This window comes from Delphinus delphis, chromosome 4, assembly GCF_949987515.2.
Source record: "Delphinus delphis chromosome 4, mDelDel1.2, whole genome shotgun sequence".
In the NCBI taxonomy this organism is placed as follows: domain Eukaryota; kingdom Metazoa; phylum Chordata; class Mammalia; order Artiodactyla; family Delphinidae; genus Delphinus; species Delphinus delphis.
In genome coordinates this window covers 55,794,861-55,812,973 of record NC_082686.1, presented here as the reverse complement: position 1 = coordinate 55,812,973, position 18,113 = coordinate 55,794,861, and the positions used below count along the sequence as shown (strand labels likewise).

Genomic DNA, 18,113 nt, shown 5'->3' with positions numbered 1-18,113 from the left:
GAAAATGGCTAGTGGGTTAGCCAACCCAGAGTGAATACCATATTTTCTAACTCATTTAATACCATCACTATTCTTTGAGCAAGTTTTGGGCCTCATATTTTACACCGTCTCCAGGGATGCTTATCACAGTGCTGAATATTTGGGAATATAAAGATGGTCAATTATATGGGTAACAGAATTTCTATAATGAAAACCCCACCATTGTCTAACCTGGAGTAGATTGGAAGAGATGAGAACACACTGACTAGGTTCACACAAAAGCAAGAAAATGAGCCATAATGGTGTGAGGTGCTTTCAGAGACATTTCATTATTATCGATTGAGGGTTATTGGCCTCTTTCAACATTATCACCTTAATAGCATTTGTTTTCTGTGTTTATTATCTTAGGACGATGTCACTTCTTATAGTTCCTAGGAGATGGCACACCATTGTGCATGGTTGGAAGGTACAAGTGTCCGTTTTTTATGTTTATAAACTTTGTTTTGTGTTTAAACATGTTTGTGTAGAGTAATGAAATGTTGGTTCATACAAAGTTAAGCGAAAGGGGGAAAGTGGAGTTTGAAAAATTTGAGCCGCCATTTGTGACTAGTACATGAATGTTGCAAAGCTGAAATGTTTGGTTAGGAAGAGCTGAAGAGTCTCATATCCCAAATTGACTGTTCTCAACATCAGGATCAACCATAAGATAAGCAGATGATGTTCTCATTTTAAATTTCTCCTCCCTGTTATTCCCCTAGTATTTTTATCATGAAGTAATGTTAAAATGAATACTGAGGCAGGGCTGAGGGGGGTGGCTGAGACAGGCAATCCCAAAAGTATACGTTAAAGAGGAAACAAATTGCCTTTATGACAGCAGAGTGGCAAAGCAGAGTTGAAATGGGGAAAAAGGCTTTTGGTGGGTTGTGCACAATGACCTCAGGGCTCTTTTTCAGCACCATCTAATAGATCCCTCCCGCGTGTCTGTCATCCAGGCCAGCTGGAAATGTCTAGTGCTTTGGGACTGCCCACTTACTGTAGGAGGGCTCTGCTCAGATTATTAGACGGAGTGCTTCTGTGATAATCACACCCTTCCCTCTGGTAGAAATTAGGTATTACAGCCCATTACTAATTATAGGCTAGTGGCTCTGGTGCCCTCCCAAAAGTAAATTTCTTTGAGGTAGCGGCTGGAAATTGGGGGTAATAAAATAAATCCAGGAGAGGCTTGTCAAGCTTTTCTTACCCATAAAATGAAAATAAAATATCATACTTTCATTGAAGTTCTATGAAAGGAAAGATGGGAAAGATAGCTCACGTTCCTTAGTAAAGAGAATTTTGCTATCAAAACACCGTCATAGCCACTGTTAAAACAAAAATGCAATCAGGAAAATTATTTGAAATGTTTGTGCTTACTACCGGTTTTCAAATTAGAGCACCATGTGCGCTTGGGTTGCCATTCAGATTCTCTCTTCCTCTACTGAGTCTTACAAATGTAGTAACAGATAAACTTCTTTCTTTGGAAGTAGAATGAGTACCCCAAAACTGACATTGTTTTTCTTTTTTTTTGTGAGCCTCATTGCTTGTGTAATGCCTGGAAATCACAAACACATCTAGTCCAACTTCTTTATTCCATAGATGCTTGTTTCTGATTTTAAAACTCTCATATAAAACATCTGCTGAGTACTATCGAACTACCTTATTTGCAAGTCATAGTGCCTTAGAATGAATGAGTTTGAACACTTAGAAGTCAACTAGGCCTACTAATTTGTCATCCCAGCCAGCACCTTTCCCTAACACATCCTTGACAAATCTTGTTTCAGCTCAGGGTTTGGTGACTCAGTGCTTTGTATCCCCTTTTGGACAGCTGGCATACACAGCCCTTCCTTATATTTATCCCCAATCCCCCTCTTTCCACCTTCCACTTGCCCAATTCTGTCTTTTGGAACAATACAGAATGTCTATTCTTTGAATCGCGCCAGCACATCAAACAATTGAATGGCAGCTGACAGGTGAAAAAGGTTCTCACGGAACACAAGCCTTCACATTCTGTTCTGATTGCCTTTAGTTCTTCCTTCCTTTCTCTCTCTGGCTGACCGCTTTTCTTCTTTCTTTCCTTCAACTGGAGAAAACACAACCCAAGGGACACGGGTAAGTGCTGGGGTGAGAACACAAAGGGCCTTGACCTCTGCTGTGTAACAACCGCAAAAGGGAAACTATCCATTTTCCTTCCCTACCGTCCCCAGCTCCCTTACCGACCCCGCCTCCCAGATTCTTCCCATTCTGTGTGTTTATGTGTGTATGTGTGTGTGCGATCATTTCTGATCGAATTCTAGCCCCAGCCCTGGGCTCCATTTTCCAGTTGGGGAATGATAGAAAAGAGTGTTTAGTAAGGTTACGTAAACCTCAATTCGGGAAGAGGAGCCTAGCCCAGACGCCTTATCACCAGGTGGATCCAAGATCAGGACCAGACTTAACTTGCCAGACACTCGGGCCCACAGCGCAGGGTGAGCTTCGCGCTCCGGCCACCAGGGGGAGCGCGTGCTCGCCGAGCCATGTGTCTGCGCAAGGGCGTGGGCGTGGGCGTGGACGTGGACGTGGGCGTGGAGATGGGCGAAAGGCTGCTGGGTCTGTCGTCTGGGTGCCCGAGGGCCGCGCGGGTCGCGTTCCAGGCCATGGACGACAAGTATACCGCTCTGCGGCGGGCCCAGCTGAATCTGGACTTCATCCACGCCAACTCGTGAGTACCCTGGCGTAGCCGGAACGGGGGAGCCTGTCCACACAATGGAGACGTTTGTCCATCTCCTCATTCTACCATCCTGGCCTATCTCTAATGATTTCTCTCCCTAACACACTGACATTTTAAAGATTAAATTTGCCCACCAAAGAGTAATTTGTGTTTATCGATTCCAGCCGCTGTTGCATCCTGAGTCTTTCTGAAAATGTAACCTCTATGAGGATAGGAATCTCACATTTTAGTTATTACCAGGGCACTGTTTCTTCTGTCAGGCCAGTAGCCCCTTTGGCTACTCTTTAGGTGTTATATTGAATATTCAGATTGCAGAGGCAGGTGACAGAGGTTTTCTTGTCCATCTGTTATTTCCAACAGAGCAAAGCATAGCAGTGAGTGCTGTGTAATTCACAGTGGTATGTTGAGTTTTTGGAACCTTTTAGTAATTTGTATTTACTGAAAGTACCGATTGATAGAAAGGATGCAGCAGATTTGAAACCACAGAAATGGAAATGTAAAGAAGCCTGGCCTTGCTGCTTGGGAAAAACAGTGTAATTTTTACAGACAACAGAATAAAACAAACAGGCAATATTCAGCAGATATTTAGTTTTATCTTGTTATCATGGAGAATGATTTCAAGCTGGAAAGGATGGTACAAGTAGTTAAAAGTTAACAGGTAGAAGACAAATGAAGAAATAGCAATTTTGAGCAAGTTGAAAAATTATAAGCTGAGTGCTGGAAAGACTGTGAATTTTATCTTAGAAAAGTTCCTCAGCCTCAGTTTTGCATAGTTTCTATAGCTATTGCTCCCCAACCTCCCCCCTGCCACCATACTACCCCATTATCAGTTGGTGGTCTGGTAACTTAACAACAAAAGTGACAGCAGTGTGAAGCCACAGCAACAAAATCAGATACAAATTGGCATAGTCTCAGCTCCCAGAGATAAAATTCTTATCTGAGACTGGCCTCAGTAAAAACAGGAGTGATTTTTTATTCCTCCTTTGCTTCACCCCCACATCCAATCCATCAATCATCAAGTCCTCTTCATGCCACCTCTGTGTCTCAAATTCATCCATTTCTCCCCATCTCTACTGCCATCTCCCCTCTGGATTTCTCATAGCCTCTAAACTAGGTTCTCTGCTTCCCCTTCTTGCTTCCCTATGATCCGTTTTCCTAAAAGCTGCCAGAGTGAGCTTTTAAAAACTTAAACCAGATGTGTCACTCTTCTTTTTTTTTTCTTTTTAATATTTATTTATTTATTTTTATTTTTGACTGCGTTGGGTCTTCGTTGCTGTGCGCGGGCTTTCTCTAGTTGCGGTGAGCTGGGGCTACTCTTCGTTGTGGTGTGCAGGCTTCTCATTGCGGTGGCTTCTCTTGTTGCGGAGCACGGGCTCTAGGCGCGCGGGCTTCAGTAGTTGTGGCATGTGGGCTCAGTAGTTGTGGCTCACGGACCTAGTTGCTCCACGGCATGTGGGATCTTCCCGGACCAGGGCTCGAACCCGTGTCCCCTGCGTTGGCAGGGGGATTCTTAACCACTGAGTCACCAGGGAAGCCCCAAGGTGTGTCATTTTTCTTAAGACATGACAGTGGTTTCCAGTTGCATGGGGACCAAGTATGAGCTCCTAACCATGGAGTAGGAAGCACTGCATGACCTGGCCATCCCATGTCTTGCTGTGATCTCCCCGTTTTACCATAGCCAGAGCAGACTGGCCTGCTTGGCTCTTTTCTGCTTCAAGGTCTTTGCACCTCCTGCTCTTGCTGGAGCATTTTCACTCCAGTTCTGCAAGGGACTGAGCTCTCATCTTTCAGGGTTCAGCTTATGTCTTCTGTGAAGAAAGGCTTTCCCTTCCTCACCAGTTACTCTTCCCCATACCTCTTTCTTAGTAGCATTGAATCATAATCTGTGTTTTCATCTTTATATGTTTGTTTACTTGTGTATTTTTCATATCCCCCACTAACTTGAGCCCGCAGAGTGTAAAGAACATGTCTGCCCACATTGGCACATAGCAGGCAGTCAGTAAAAATCTCAAGTGAAACGGTACAGAAGCTTATATGGCATTTTTGGTGGGGGGATCAGAATGATTGCAGTTACTTTCCTGAAGGATTGTTTAGAAAGGCTTGTGGTTTGAAGTGCTGCTTTTGTAAAGCATGTCACCGACACTTTTCTTTTGCTCCGTTCTAGATTTTTAAGTACTAACTTTCTTTTGAGTGAAGGACACCTTTTTGCAATAATTGCATTTAGTAGGTTTATGCTTTTTTTCACGAACAGTGAATATTTATTAAAAGGCAACTATTTTATAAGAACAGCTAAGCTCAGAAATCAGAGACATCTGATGTCTGCCATTAAAGGAGTTAGTTCTACTGTAGGGTATAATTAAGAGTCAAATGAATGGTGTACTAAGCAATTAGGATAGTGGTTCACAAACTTGTCTCTTCATTAGAAGCATAGTAGGTTTATTCTGATGACGAATTTGAAAGCTGACTGGAGTCAAGAGACCCCCTCATCAGCATGTGTTTATAGTTTAAAATTCCAAAAATAGATATATGTATATATTTTTTTAAAATAAATTTTTAGCTAACATATCATCCTGTGGCCTGAGGTATTTGGAGTCCCTGAGACATTGCAGATTATCCTTCCTCCTGTACAAATGAGCAGATGTTTTCTGATAAATGGGTCTCTCTTGCTTCTGCTACCTGTTTACTAAATATAAAAAGAAAATTGCCTACTGAATCTTACTTTAATGCTGCGATAAGGTTGCTGATTGAAATAGCCACAACAACAAATGAAAAGCAAGTGTGGGACCCTGAAGGTGGCTTGATATCACCCCAGAGGAACATTCAGCCTTCAAAGTATAAATAAGGATGGCTATCTAGTGTGTTCTATTGCCCAGGACTTGGCAAGAGGGATACAGGGGAGAGTGACCACTGGTAATCTGTGAGATTATTTAAGGATCAGGGTTGTCCAAGGTGAAAAGATTGCACAGAAAAGTGTAGATTAGTGGTGCAAACAGGGTCCCCTGCCAGTGCCTGTGTCTGCAGATGGAGTCTTAAGGTCTTTCAGTGAGCCTGGATTTTGATCAAGGTTTTTCAGAAGTAATTTGGCCTTAAATAATACAGCTTTAATGAAACATTCTCTAAAAAAACTTGAGTAAATGCTTATCAAGCAATTTTAAAATGTCAAAATTTGCTTTAAGTACAGTCAGGTCCTTGAAGTCTTTGTTTCATTAGGAGTAGACAGGATATTTTGGCAATAGTGTTCTTAGCCCTGGCTTTGTCATGTACTTCAGAATCTTGACCATGCTGAGAAAGTAGTTTCTAGAATAACTCCGTAATTGATTATCTGCCTAGAACTGGAGAACCTTGTCTGAACGTGTCTTGAACCTTTTACATTGATTACAGAGTTGGTTTAACTTTGGTTTTTCCTCTCTTTCTTCATCAGCACCACTCACAGTTTCCTTTTTGGAGCACTGGCTGAATTGCTGGACAATGCAAGGTAAGGATTATGTGTAAACAAAGGTTATTCAAAGGGACAAAGGCATTTCATAACATTAATAAAGTCTAGTCATATTAAGAGATGAAAATACGTTGTCATTTCCCCACTTGGAATGCTTTGTGACTTGATTTCCTATAAAATCAAGGTATTATAGGAAAAAGAACAGATGAAAGGAGGAATTATTCATCTTTATTCAGTTTGTATTTATGATCATACTTGAAGTGCAGGTAAATTGGGCATCTGTTTTTTTTTTTTACATCTTTATTGGAGTATAATTGCTTTACAGTGGTGTGTTACTTTCTGCTTTATAACAAAGTGAATCAGTTATACATATACATATGTTCCCATATCTCTTCCCTCTTGTGTCTCCCTCTCTCCCACCCTCTCTATCACACTCCTCCAGGTGGTCACAAAGCACCGAGCTGATCTCCCTGTGCTATGCGGCTGCTTCCCACTAGCTATCTACCTTACGTTTGGTAGTGTATATATGTCCATGCCACTCTCTCACTTTGTCCCAGCTTACCCTTCCCCCTCCCCATATCCTCAAGTCCATTCTCTGGTAGGTCTGTGTCTTTATTCCCGTCTTGCCCCTAGGTTCTTCATGACCTTTTTTTTTTTTCTTAGATTCCATATATATGTGTTAGCATACGGTATTTGTTTTTCTCTTTCTGACTTACTTCACTCTGTATGACAGACTCTAGGTCCATCCACCTCACTACAAATAACTCAGTTTCGTTTCTTTTTATGGCTGAGTAATAGTCCATTGTATATATGTGCCACGTCTTCTTTATCCATTCATCTGGACATCTGTTTTTGTGTTTATAACCATGTAATAGCAGATATTCATTTGGATTTTATTTGAATTATGTACCAATGTATACTATGTATTGAGAATTTAGGTTTGGGTTTGGGCATTTACTGAAGTCTGCATCAAAGTGAATTGCATAGTTAAGGAGAAAAGAGCTAAGTGTTGTTGATACCCTGCTGTGTATCAGATCCTGTTCTAAGCTCTTCATGTAGAGGTATTAACTCATTATTCTTGACAACAACACTTTGACCTGGGAATCATTATTTGAATTCCCCAGATGTAGAAATTGATGCACAGAGAGGTTAGATGACCTATTCAAGGAGATACAGTTAATATTTGGTAGAGCTAGAATTCAAATTCAGGCTGTCTGGCTACAGAACTCCCTTGCCCCATTTTACTGTCTCTGACAAAGGTATTGATGTTTAAGGAAATCTCTTTAACAATTTAAGACCTGCTCAATAGTGTGTTTGTGAAGGAGTCAGTTTTACAGCTCACTGAATGTGGCATTTGATTTTTTTATATTTGTATTTGCCTGTAACAGAAGATTTTGTCACCTTTTCTGCAGAAAGCAAAGTCCACCCAGGGAGTAGTATGCGGTTGTTAGATAAGGGATCTCAGTGGGGAGATCTAAATTCCCTGCCACTGATTGATGACTGTATTACAGCATTTTGCATTTTCCTCTCGTTTCTGGCCTTTGAAGGGAGGTGACTGAGTGTGACCACAGGGTGTAGTCATTTAACCAGCCATCTAGAACTTCCTGCACAGCCATGCTCAATGCTAAGTAAAAAGTCCCTAGCTCCTCTTTATATGAAACTCTGCAGGACTAATGGAATCACCGTCATCACAAAAAGGGAGAGGAGAGGAGAAAAAGAAATTTGCTTGGTCAGAAGAGCTGTGAATGCAACTTAGGTGGAGCTAACAGAGATGGGGCTACTACACATGAATGTTCATGGTTAGTCTCTGCAGGAATTCAGGGTTTCTACTGTTTGCTTCTGCCCAAAGCTTTGAAGCAAGGCTCCTCCTGTATCCATTAGTCCTCTGTCCTACTCAGTGTCCATTTCCAGCAACTTGACATCTGTAACTGTGAAAGAACACATCTGTCTCTTTTGCCTACTGTCTTTTCTCCTATAAAGTTGTTTCACTCATTTCAACAAAGGAGGGCAAGTAAAATCATAATGTAGAAGAAATAGAACAGTGGGAACGGTTTATGGAGTAGAGAGGGTGATTAGCAAAGAAAGATTGACTGCAGACTCAGGGGAGTGAGGGAAATGTGATCAATCAAGCAATTCTTCAAGCAGCATTTGTAAACAGGCAGCCCCTGAACAAGTCTAGCCTGTCTCATGTTTCTTTGACTCATACTGAAAGTTTGCACAATATTTATAAAAAAGAAAAGAAGGAATTGTTTGTAAAGTTTGAGAAACATGAGGTGCCACATAAAAGAATCTGGATCCCATGCTTTTTTAATGTTTTTTTAAAGATTAGACGTACCAACCTTGAGGCTGCCTTCCTCAACGGGATCAGGTGTGTAGCAGGTGCACTCTTGGGACCAGCCTGTGTTTTCAGCTTTGCCATTCCCAGTGTTCCCCACGGCCAGCCTGAACTCTTCAGCTCCTCTGTCTTCAGGGCACACTGAAGTTTGTCACCGCTGCTTAGATGCTAGTAATTGACAGCAAATGAAGCTATTTAACAGACTTACGTGAGATGCTTGCTTGGTCTTACAGAGGTCTTCATAAAGTCCCTGTGTTACTCTAAGACGTTATTTTATATCATTGTATTCAAGATTTTGATGATTTCCTGGAGTTGTCAAAATTAGAACTGGAAGGTATTAAAAGAATGTTGTGGAAAGAGGAGGAAAAAATGTGACAGGATAGGAAGGAATTGTTAGGGGACTCTTCCTGATACAACACATTTCAGAGAGAAAGTACCTGGGCTCAAGTACAAAGCTTATTATGAAATGTCTTAATATGCCGTAAAGGTAAATGACTGTTCTTTGTCTCATCCCATGGAATTTTTCTATGAAGAAACTGTTTCTATGAAAAAAACGGTTCAGTACAGTGGTGTTTATTGAGCAATTATTGTATACATGGTACTTTGTATAACATGTAATTATACAATGGAGATAATGATACCTATGTGTCACGGGTCTGTGGTAAGGATTAGAAGGGAAGGTTTAATATTTATTTGTCACATGGATAATGACCAAGAAATGACAGTGGTAACCCCAGAATTTCTTTAGAGGAGGCACTTAGAAGCAGCAGTTGGCTAGAGGAAGGAGCTAAGGGGCCAACTTTGTAGAACAGGTACATTGTACCTACTCCAATTTATCTGGGGTAGTTTTGGGTCAGGACTGATGGAAATTTTGGGAGACACTCAGATTTTCCCACCAGAGTCCCGCTGGTTGTTATTATTCTGAGCTTCCTTCTAGACTCTTCCTTCCCTCAACATACCCACTTCCTCATCAGCTAAGCCCTCATTGCCCTTCTCCTTTCTCTCACAGCCTTCATGTGGAAACCAGGATCTTCTGGCTCTTTCTCCTTTCCTTTTAAAGTTTCTACTTTAAAAAGTAATTTAAGAAAATACATAAATAATATCTGTGAATTGTAGAGAACTAAGAATAAGAAAAAAAGAAAAGGCACCAGTAACCTCATCATTTGTGTGTGTGGGTGTCCAGCATACTTCTCTGTGCAAGACCAAATATTAAATATTTTCACCTTTGTAGGCCATGTGTTCTCTGTTGAAACTACCCAACTCTACTATTGTAGTGTGAAGGCAGACAGACTATAAGCAATAGGTATATGACAATATGTAAATAAACGGTCATGGTTGTGTTCCCGTAACTTTATTCACAAAAACAGTTGGTGGGCCCATAGATCATAGATTGTCAACCTCTGACCTAGAGAAAATCACTGTTAACATTTGATTTCTTTCCTTACAGATATGCACATGAATATCATATATGTTCTTTAAAAATGTGATTATATGGTACACAGTACTTAGTAATTTTCTTTTTCTTTTTGTACTAAAATATATCATGAAAGTCTTCATATGACTTCTGGATTATTCTCCAACCATTTTTTTTAATGTTCATATCCATTTTCTTGAGCTTCTTGTGTAACTACCACTAAATTCCATCTCTTCTTTTAAATTTCTGACTTTTAGGCTTTGTAATATTCTCAAATTACGAGTGATCATAGGTCTTAGTCTACAAATGCAGGGTGAAACATTTTAGTGTTTTTAAAGCAATTTAAGCAGATTTCTCCATTGTTTGCTATCTGACAGTAGATCATATGTCACATGAGCAATTCAGATTAATGTAATTTTTAAAAATACAATTTCATACTGAAGCAGTATTTTTATATTGTTTTCAGAGATGCAGGGGCTGCAAGACTTGATGTGTTTTCAGGTGAGCAGATTTTCTTTCTCCTTTTTTCTTCTAATGGAAAAGCCTGTAGTTATTTTGATTTTCTTTCATTTCATGAAAATCAAACCACATTCTATAGATTTTTAATGTAATCTAAGTGCTTTGTGAGTTCAGTGACCCCGTGGGGAGCCAGGTTGAGAACAATATACTCTTTGAGTGAAATTGTTCACTTGTTAGAGGACTCATTTACAAAATTAGATCTTCCAGGGTTTTGTGAAAGCATCAGTGATTTGGAGCAGTCAGTTTGTCTGCCACGAGAAAACAGTTTTATTTTAAAATGCATATTAACTTAATGGTTATTCATAATTAAGTATACATCATTCCCAACATATCACAGTTTTAAAGTGTGTAAGTGAATGTGTAGTATGAATGTTTGAAGGCTATGAAGTTCAAACCAAGCATGTTTTCTTTACTGACTTCATTTCCAGTCACCAAGTATTTTTTGCACTTATTAGTTCATTTCACTGAATATGATGCAGAGGAAGTTAGGTTTTGTTATCCAGTCCTGTAGTTAACACTACCTGGAGAAACGCCTATTGTGTTAAAACTGATCCCCAACCCAGATTCTATCATCTTTCCTGTGAATATTGGCTGTTGGTCACAGGCCAGAGAATGTGGTCCATGATATAAAGTTTTATCATTATTTAAAAAGCAACTCAGTTCAGTTCAGTTTTCTAAATGTTTTAAGATTTTGTGCTAGGTGGGTGCTTCTGGTTCACGAGGAAGAGAGACATGGACATCTTGAGACATTTGAAGAAACATAATAAATGACACTCTTCTTCCCTTTCTACTCCCAGGTTCTGAGAAGTTTGAGAAATCAAATAAGAGAGTCAGTCTTCATTGCTGATAAATGCTAGGTTGGAGTGTGGAGCTTAGTGTGGGAGAGCATCAGGCACTCGCCCACCTAGTGGAGTCATGCTCTCTGCAGGCAGCTTGCTCTCAGAGGGAACAGGAGAGACCTGAGCAGAACCTTCTTAAGTTACTTTTCCCCAACTTACTAGTCAGATGAGTGAGCTCACTGCTTCAGGGAAAAAATGGTCAAGGTACAGAGAAGGGCCCCATTTACTACTACTGATTGAACTCCATTCTGCATAGAAGGAAATGCCAGTAGTGGAGAAAGGGTGGTCTTTCCATATATATATCCAATTATATAAGAGTGAAAGAGAATAAGCATCTCTTGCCTAGGAGAGACTCAAAGCATGGTGGGAACACAGAGAAAGAACACCCCATATTAAAGAGCCAGGGCTTGAAATATGGATGTGATTTTTGTCAGGTAGTGTAGGAAGAAAAGAATAGTCCTGTCTGAGGAATTATTGTGAAAAAAAGAATGGAGGTAGACTAGTTCAGAGACTCATTCATTTATTCAATAACAATTTACTGGGTATCTATTATCAATGAGCCAAGCAGTTTTTCTAGGTGCTGGGGATAGAGCAATGAGTAAAGTGTTTGATTAAGCCTGTGCTCTCATGGAACATGCATTCTAATGAGGAAAGACAGACAATAAAGAAGTGAACAAATAAATAATATACCAGGTCACGATAAGTGCTAAAAAGAAACAAAACAAAACGAAACATAGTGGGTTAAGAGAACAGAGAGGAATGGGAAAGATGTACTATTTTTCACGTGGTGCTCATGGAAAGTTGCTCTAAATAGGTGATATACCAGCAAAGACCTAAATGGCATGAGGCAGTGAGCCATGTATATATTTGGAGAAAAAGCATCCAGGAGACAATGATGGGGCTTGGTTGACTAGAGCTAAGGGTTAGAGCCAAATGTATGAGCACCTTGAATACCATACTAAGATTTTTTGTTTGTTTCTTTTTCTGTAGCCAGTGAACCATTAAAGAGTTTTGAGCAATGTCAGTTGCAAATTATTCAATAGAAATGTGCTCTTTTCTTTTTAAAGAAAGATACTCTAGCAAGAGCATACAGGATGGTTTGTAGATGGTCTGTAGAAGTGTGAAAGAACGATAGCAGGGAAGTGGGGCTATGGCTGATCTACACAAGATTTTATGAGGATTTGAACAAAGGCAGTGGTCCTAGCAGTGGAGGAAGGAGAAAAGATTCGAGCTGAATTTCATTCAGAGTACACGTATTATTGAAGGGTCGAAGGGTTGAGAAGAATTATCTGGAATCACAGAAAGTACAACAACTGTGATCAGAATTCACACATTATGTTCTTTTGGGTTTGTGCAAGACATCAGGGCATGGCAGTATTCACTTCACCCCACTTTCTTTAGCACTTGGCATTGTCACAAAAAAGAAAAAAGAATCTTTGCAATTTGATTTGAAAGGGGCACGTCTTTCTTTATTTAGGTAATATGTGTTATTGCAGCAAACCACAATATGGCTATCAACTTTTTATTGCAGCAAACCACAATATGGCTATCAACCTAGCAAACTGATTTTTCTTCAAAAAATAAAAAAAATAAATAAACTAGGGCCAGGGCTTATGCACCGATAGAATTGGTATGGGGGTACATAATTAATCTAAGCATTGGACTAGTTTTTAAATTATTTACTGAGGCATGTGAATTACTTTCTTAAGTTTTCTTCAAGTAACTTGAGGGCTATAAAATTCAAACTGAATATGTTTAGCCATGGATGTTTTATCTTTCTGTGTGTATTATTCTAGTAAACATGGGTATGCATTCAGTACATTTTTTTAGTGCTTACCAAGTGGCAGGCACTGGGCCAAGTGCTGAGTACACACAGTGCCTGCTTTTAAGGAATTGGCATCCTAGTAAAGGGATCTGTGGAAAATATTGTGTGCAACTTCACTTTTATGGGTAGAAGGCCGTTGAGCTTTCATCATATCTCTGAGGCAACTGAGTCCCCAAACGTGGAAGAACCACTAGTCTGAAAGAGAAATAGATGCATGAACAGGTATTTGAATATACTTTGAAAAGTGGGAAACACAGATTAGAAAGAAAACATTCATTATGGGCACCTGATGATGTGGAAGGATTAGGAAGGCTTGCTAGAAGAAATCATGTATGAACTAGAGACCTAAAGGGAAAATAGGCCTTAACCTGGAGAATCAAGGATGGAAAGGACGAAGGAGAAGAATGTATAGTCGCTTGAATCTGGAGAGAACATAGGACACCCTGATGGTGTTGAAGAAATGTTTGAGATGTTCAGGATTAGTCGCAGGTGATTATTTGTGTAGAAGTGGAAGAGTGCAGTATGGGCAGGGGAGGGGATGACAAGAGATGAGCTTGGAGGGGTTCTTCAGAGAAACAGAACCAATAGTAGATAAATAGATATCTCTCCCTGCCCCTTCCTCTCTCTCTCTCTCTCTCTCTCTCTCTCTCTCTCTCTCTGTCTCTCTGTCAGTCTCTCTCATTCTATCTATGGATATACATATAGTAGAGAGAGGGAGGAAGAGAAAGAAGGGGATTATTTTAAGAAGCTGGCTCCCATGATTGTGCGGGCTGGCAGGTGTGGAATCTGTAGGGCAGCTGGCAGGTTGGAAATCCAGGTCAGAGTTGACATTGCAGTCTTGAGTTCTAAATCTTCAGGCAGGCCAGCAGCCTGGAAACTCAAGCAGGGTTTCTGTGTTGCAGTCTTGAGGCAGAAAATTGCTGTTTCTTTGGGAAACCTCAGTCTTTGCCTTTACGGCCTGCAACTGATTGGATGAGGCTGACCCACATTATAGAGGGTATCTGCTTTACTTACAGTTAGCTGATTATAAATGTTAATTGTATCTACAAGTACTTTCATAACAACATCGAGTTGACCAAACAATTGGACACCACAGCTTAGCCAAGTTGACACATAAAATTCACCACCACAGAGAGGTTGGAGGGTCAGGTGATGAAAGGCAAGCTAGATTTGCTAACTGGTTGGGTTGCACCCTGTGGGCAGTGGGAAGGCATGCAAGGGTTATAAGCAGGAGAGGAGTGAACTGCATGACTGGCTACAGACTCTCGGCGTGCTCTGATTTGTGGGAGCAAGAAGTGGGGGAGCTGCTACTGGAATCCAGAAGAGAGGGGTGGTTTCCTGAACTAAGGCAGTGTCATGGGGATGGAGAAAGTGGTCAGATTTGAGAGATGTGAGGAGGTGGAATGGAGAAGACATGTCTACATGGGTGGAAGAGGTGGAGAACTTGATCTTGAGGCTTTGACGTGGGCAGCTGAAGCCTAATGGCAGAGAGATGCCATTTATTGAGCAGGACACACCGGAAGGAGGAGGCAGTCTGCTTGGGGAGAAGGTGCTGTGGTTTGTTTCGGACATGCATGCTTAATGGTTAGTAGAAATCGATCTGAAATACATAGTTTTAAGGAATTGAAACAAACAAGTTGGCGCCAAGCCTCTGAGTGGGTACTTGGGGAACGTTAAATTTTGAGGCTGTGATTGTCTGCAGGCCTTCATGGGAAGTTATAGAAAAATTAAGCACTCTATTAAGACTCTTGGGAATTTTGAGCCTTTCCCACCTATTCACCAAAGAAATGCCCTGCTTTCTTACGTGAGAACTATATACCAAGAGCTGCAAAATCAACTGTTGCAACTTCACAGGCTGAGGCTTGTGTTAGGTGGTTCCCAGTTCTGATAAACCTTAGGATAATAGGGAGGAGTTTTTATTGCTGAACTGCATCCAAGACCAATTAATTTAGAATATATCCCGGTGATTCAAATGTGCAGCCAAGGTTGAGAACTATCGCATTGTGCAAAGAACTCAACAAGAGCTGAACAGTGGAGAAGTGTCAGCCTTAGTCAGGGGACGGCTGAACAGAGCAAATACCTAAAGCGGGGAGGAATATTCTGACACAGAAGTTGAGGTAAGCAGACCAGAGGACCAGGTAGGGAGAAGAACTGGGGAAATGAGATGGTAGGGAAGATTCAAAGGGTTTGTAAACAGGAGGTGAATTAGAGAGAGGAGGGGGGATTACAAGTGGACATGTGAGCATAAAATTATGAACCCAGAAAACTTGGGTATGATTTTTAGATATGTATTTATAGATTATTTTGAACATTTAAAAAATGTAGATTAGAGGTGACCATTGAACCCAGAGTTGACTTAACTGATGTGCTAGAAATGAATCTGTAAGGATGGAGTTAGTAAATCCATGGCTGCCTGGGGATGGGGTCGGGGGTGACAGGGCATGGGAGGGGCAGAAGGCAGAGACTACAAGGGGCACCAGGAAACACCTGGGGTGATGGTCATGTTCACTATCCTGAATGTGGTGATGGTTCCACAGGTATTTACATATGTCAAAATGTGTCACATTGTACACTTTAAACGTGTAGCTCTCTTGTGTGTAAGCTATTTCTCAATAAAGTTGTTATGTTAACAAAAAAAAGAGAGAGGTGTGCTGGAATTCACGTATCCACATGTTGAAATTACTTCAAGAGCCAGATTACAAACTGTGCATTAACATTACTCTCATTACTTTTAGTTACACCTTCAAAATTTTTTAAACAAGAGATTATATTATGTAATTTAATATCTCTTAATCATCAAAATTGACTCCAAATAACTTAGCTATTTTCAAAAATCAAATACATTTTTCAAGAGGCAAATATTTGCTGCCACTGAGAAGCATGCACAAATGGCTCTTATGGGAATTAGCTACTTGGAAGAGAGCCTGATGAATTTAATAAGAATGACCTGGACTGACTTCAGAATTAGTGCTTTGGTGGAAGGGCATCAGGACTGATCAATTTGATAGAGGGATCCTGGGGCCACATCACTGGCTACCTTTATTCCCTCCCCCAGGGAGAAAATACCTGAAGTTTAAAGGACCAGTCAGATTCCAGAACAAGGCATGTCATGCTGTATACATAATTTATTAATATGTACATGTTTTATGTTAATTTAAAGCCTTTTTGTTGCATGATTGTTTTCCCCCTGTAGTTTCTCATGAAACTGTAGCCAAGATGCCTTTCTGAGCTTTATCCTTGTGCCATAACTCTGTCACTCAGTGGCTGCATTTGAGGAGGACAAATAATTATGTGAGCAGCATGACTGTCTGATGAACAAATTAAGCCCACTATTTATTAGTAATAACTGCTTTCTCTTACAGTGGATAATGAAGAACTGCAGGGTGGATTCATGTTGTGCTTCCTGGATGATGGATGTGGTATGAGCCCTGGTAAGTGAATTATCTAGATTCCTACCTGGCTGTTAGAACAAACAGCCTGAAAACCTATAAAATAAATAAAAATAAATTGATATATATATATATATATATATATAAACAAGTATGGAGCTATTAGGGAAAATAAACCCCAGACTTAACATCTTGTTGAGCTTTTTAGGTTTAAATATTCCAGCTGACAGAGTAAATTCACTGTAACCATCTAAAGCAAGACCAAAAGTGAACGTAAATCAATATTATCAGAAAAATGACAGGCACAGGGCACAGATTTCTTGTAAGGAACAGCATCTGGGAATGAATGGAAAACAAACACAGACTGTGAGGTTGTGTTTAGCACACCCTTCAGGTACTGCTTGCAAGAGATTTTAAATTTTTTGTTTAACCTTGAGGTAGAGGTCACCTCTCCTTGTTTTTAGCAGTCTGTGTTTTTTCCCTGCACATTCAAAGGTTTAGTTGCTTCTTGAATGTTCTCATCGTAGTGAAAACTACGTATTGAAACTACGTAGTGAAAACTACAATGCATTGCATGATTATCTTCGTATCTTCAAGGCTAGCAAAAGGCAGCACAGGGTAGGTACATAATATTGTTTGCTGTGGAATTGAGATGTTATTCCTTCACATAAAAGATTTGCATGAATTGGGATACCTTATCCCTGAATTCTTATAACACTTGTGTATGTCCCTCAAGCTAGGCTTTTTGACCACCAGATTTAACAAACAGTGAGGGAGTTCAAATAATATGGTAGTGTTCTGGTCAGTTCCACACCAGAGGAAAGAATGATCACCGGTGCTGATAGAAGCTAAGAATAAAAAATAAAGCAATTATCTTCTTTTGAGTCTCCAAAGACCCCCTTGGTCTGAATGGTAAAAGACTATGTGTGACATATTCTAAAGCAATTCCTTAAAAAAAGAAGCAACTCCTTTATATGGGTCCACAAACAAAATAATCAAAACACAGGTAAGACAAATATTCAGCTCTTCAGAAGAAACTCACTTCAGTTGACATATACAGTTGTATTTTAAAAAGGCCCAGTAGTGTTGAGAGCAATTCTTTATTAATGTTGGAACTCAGGTGATAAGTTGGAAGAGTTTTTCTGATGATTGAAAATAGAATCCGTCTGTTGTCCAAGCTGAGCTCAATCAATTTTGACCCTTAGAAGATGACTGCGGTGATTTCCAAACTCTTTTCACTTGCAGTCTTGCCCCATCACAGTGCATTCCCCACACAGCAATCCTGAGTGCATTTTTTTCTTTTAATAGATCATATTGATGCCCCTGCTTAAAACCCTTAGTGGTTTTCCATTACTTTAGAATAAAATTCATATTCCTCAGCAACACTTTCAATTTCTTGCATTATTTGGCCTCTGTCCACCTCTTTGACCTTTTCTCGTACCTCGCACTCCCTTGCTCATAGCACTCCAGCCACACCTGGCTGGCCCTTCATCATTTAAATCTCATCTCAGATGACACCTTATGAAGGAGGCCTTCCCTGAGCATTCTATCTGCAGGCTACATTCTTGTTAATTCCCTGTAACATTACCCTGGTTTTATTTCCCTTACTTAGTACTCTCCAAAAGGATCTTGTT

The 18,113-nt window shown here is 40.3% G+C and overlaps 1 protein-coding gene across 1 annotated transcript in view; it reads left to right on the top strand.

The window, feature by feature from the left end:
• The first annotated feature begins 2,582 nt into the window (after positions 1 to 2,582).
• The window catches only part of MORC1 (MORC family CW-type zinc finger 1), a 179,351-nt gene continuing 163,820 nt past the window's right edge, over positions 2,583 to 18,113 (top strand). Inside the window, exons 1-4 of the mRNA XM_060009873.1 lie at positions 2,583 to 2,713; positions 6,144 to 6,197; positions 10,374 to 10,408; positions 16,453 to 16,521. Coding sequence (XP_059865856.1) covers positions 2,583 to 2,713; positions 6,144 to 6,197; positions 10,374 to 10,408; positions 16,453 to 16,521 — 289 coding nt within the window. The remainder of the gene's footprint in view (positions 2,714 to 6,143; positions 6,198 to 10,373; positions 10,409 to 16,452; positions 16,522 to 18,113) is intronic.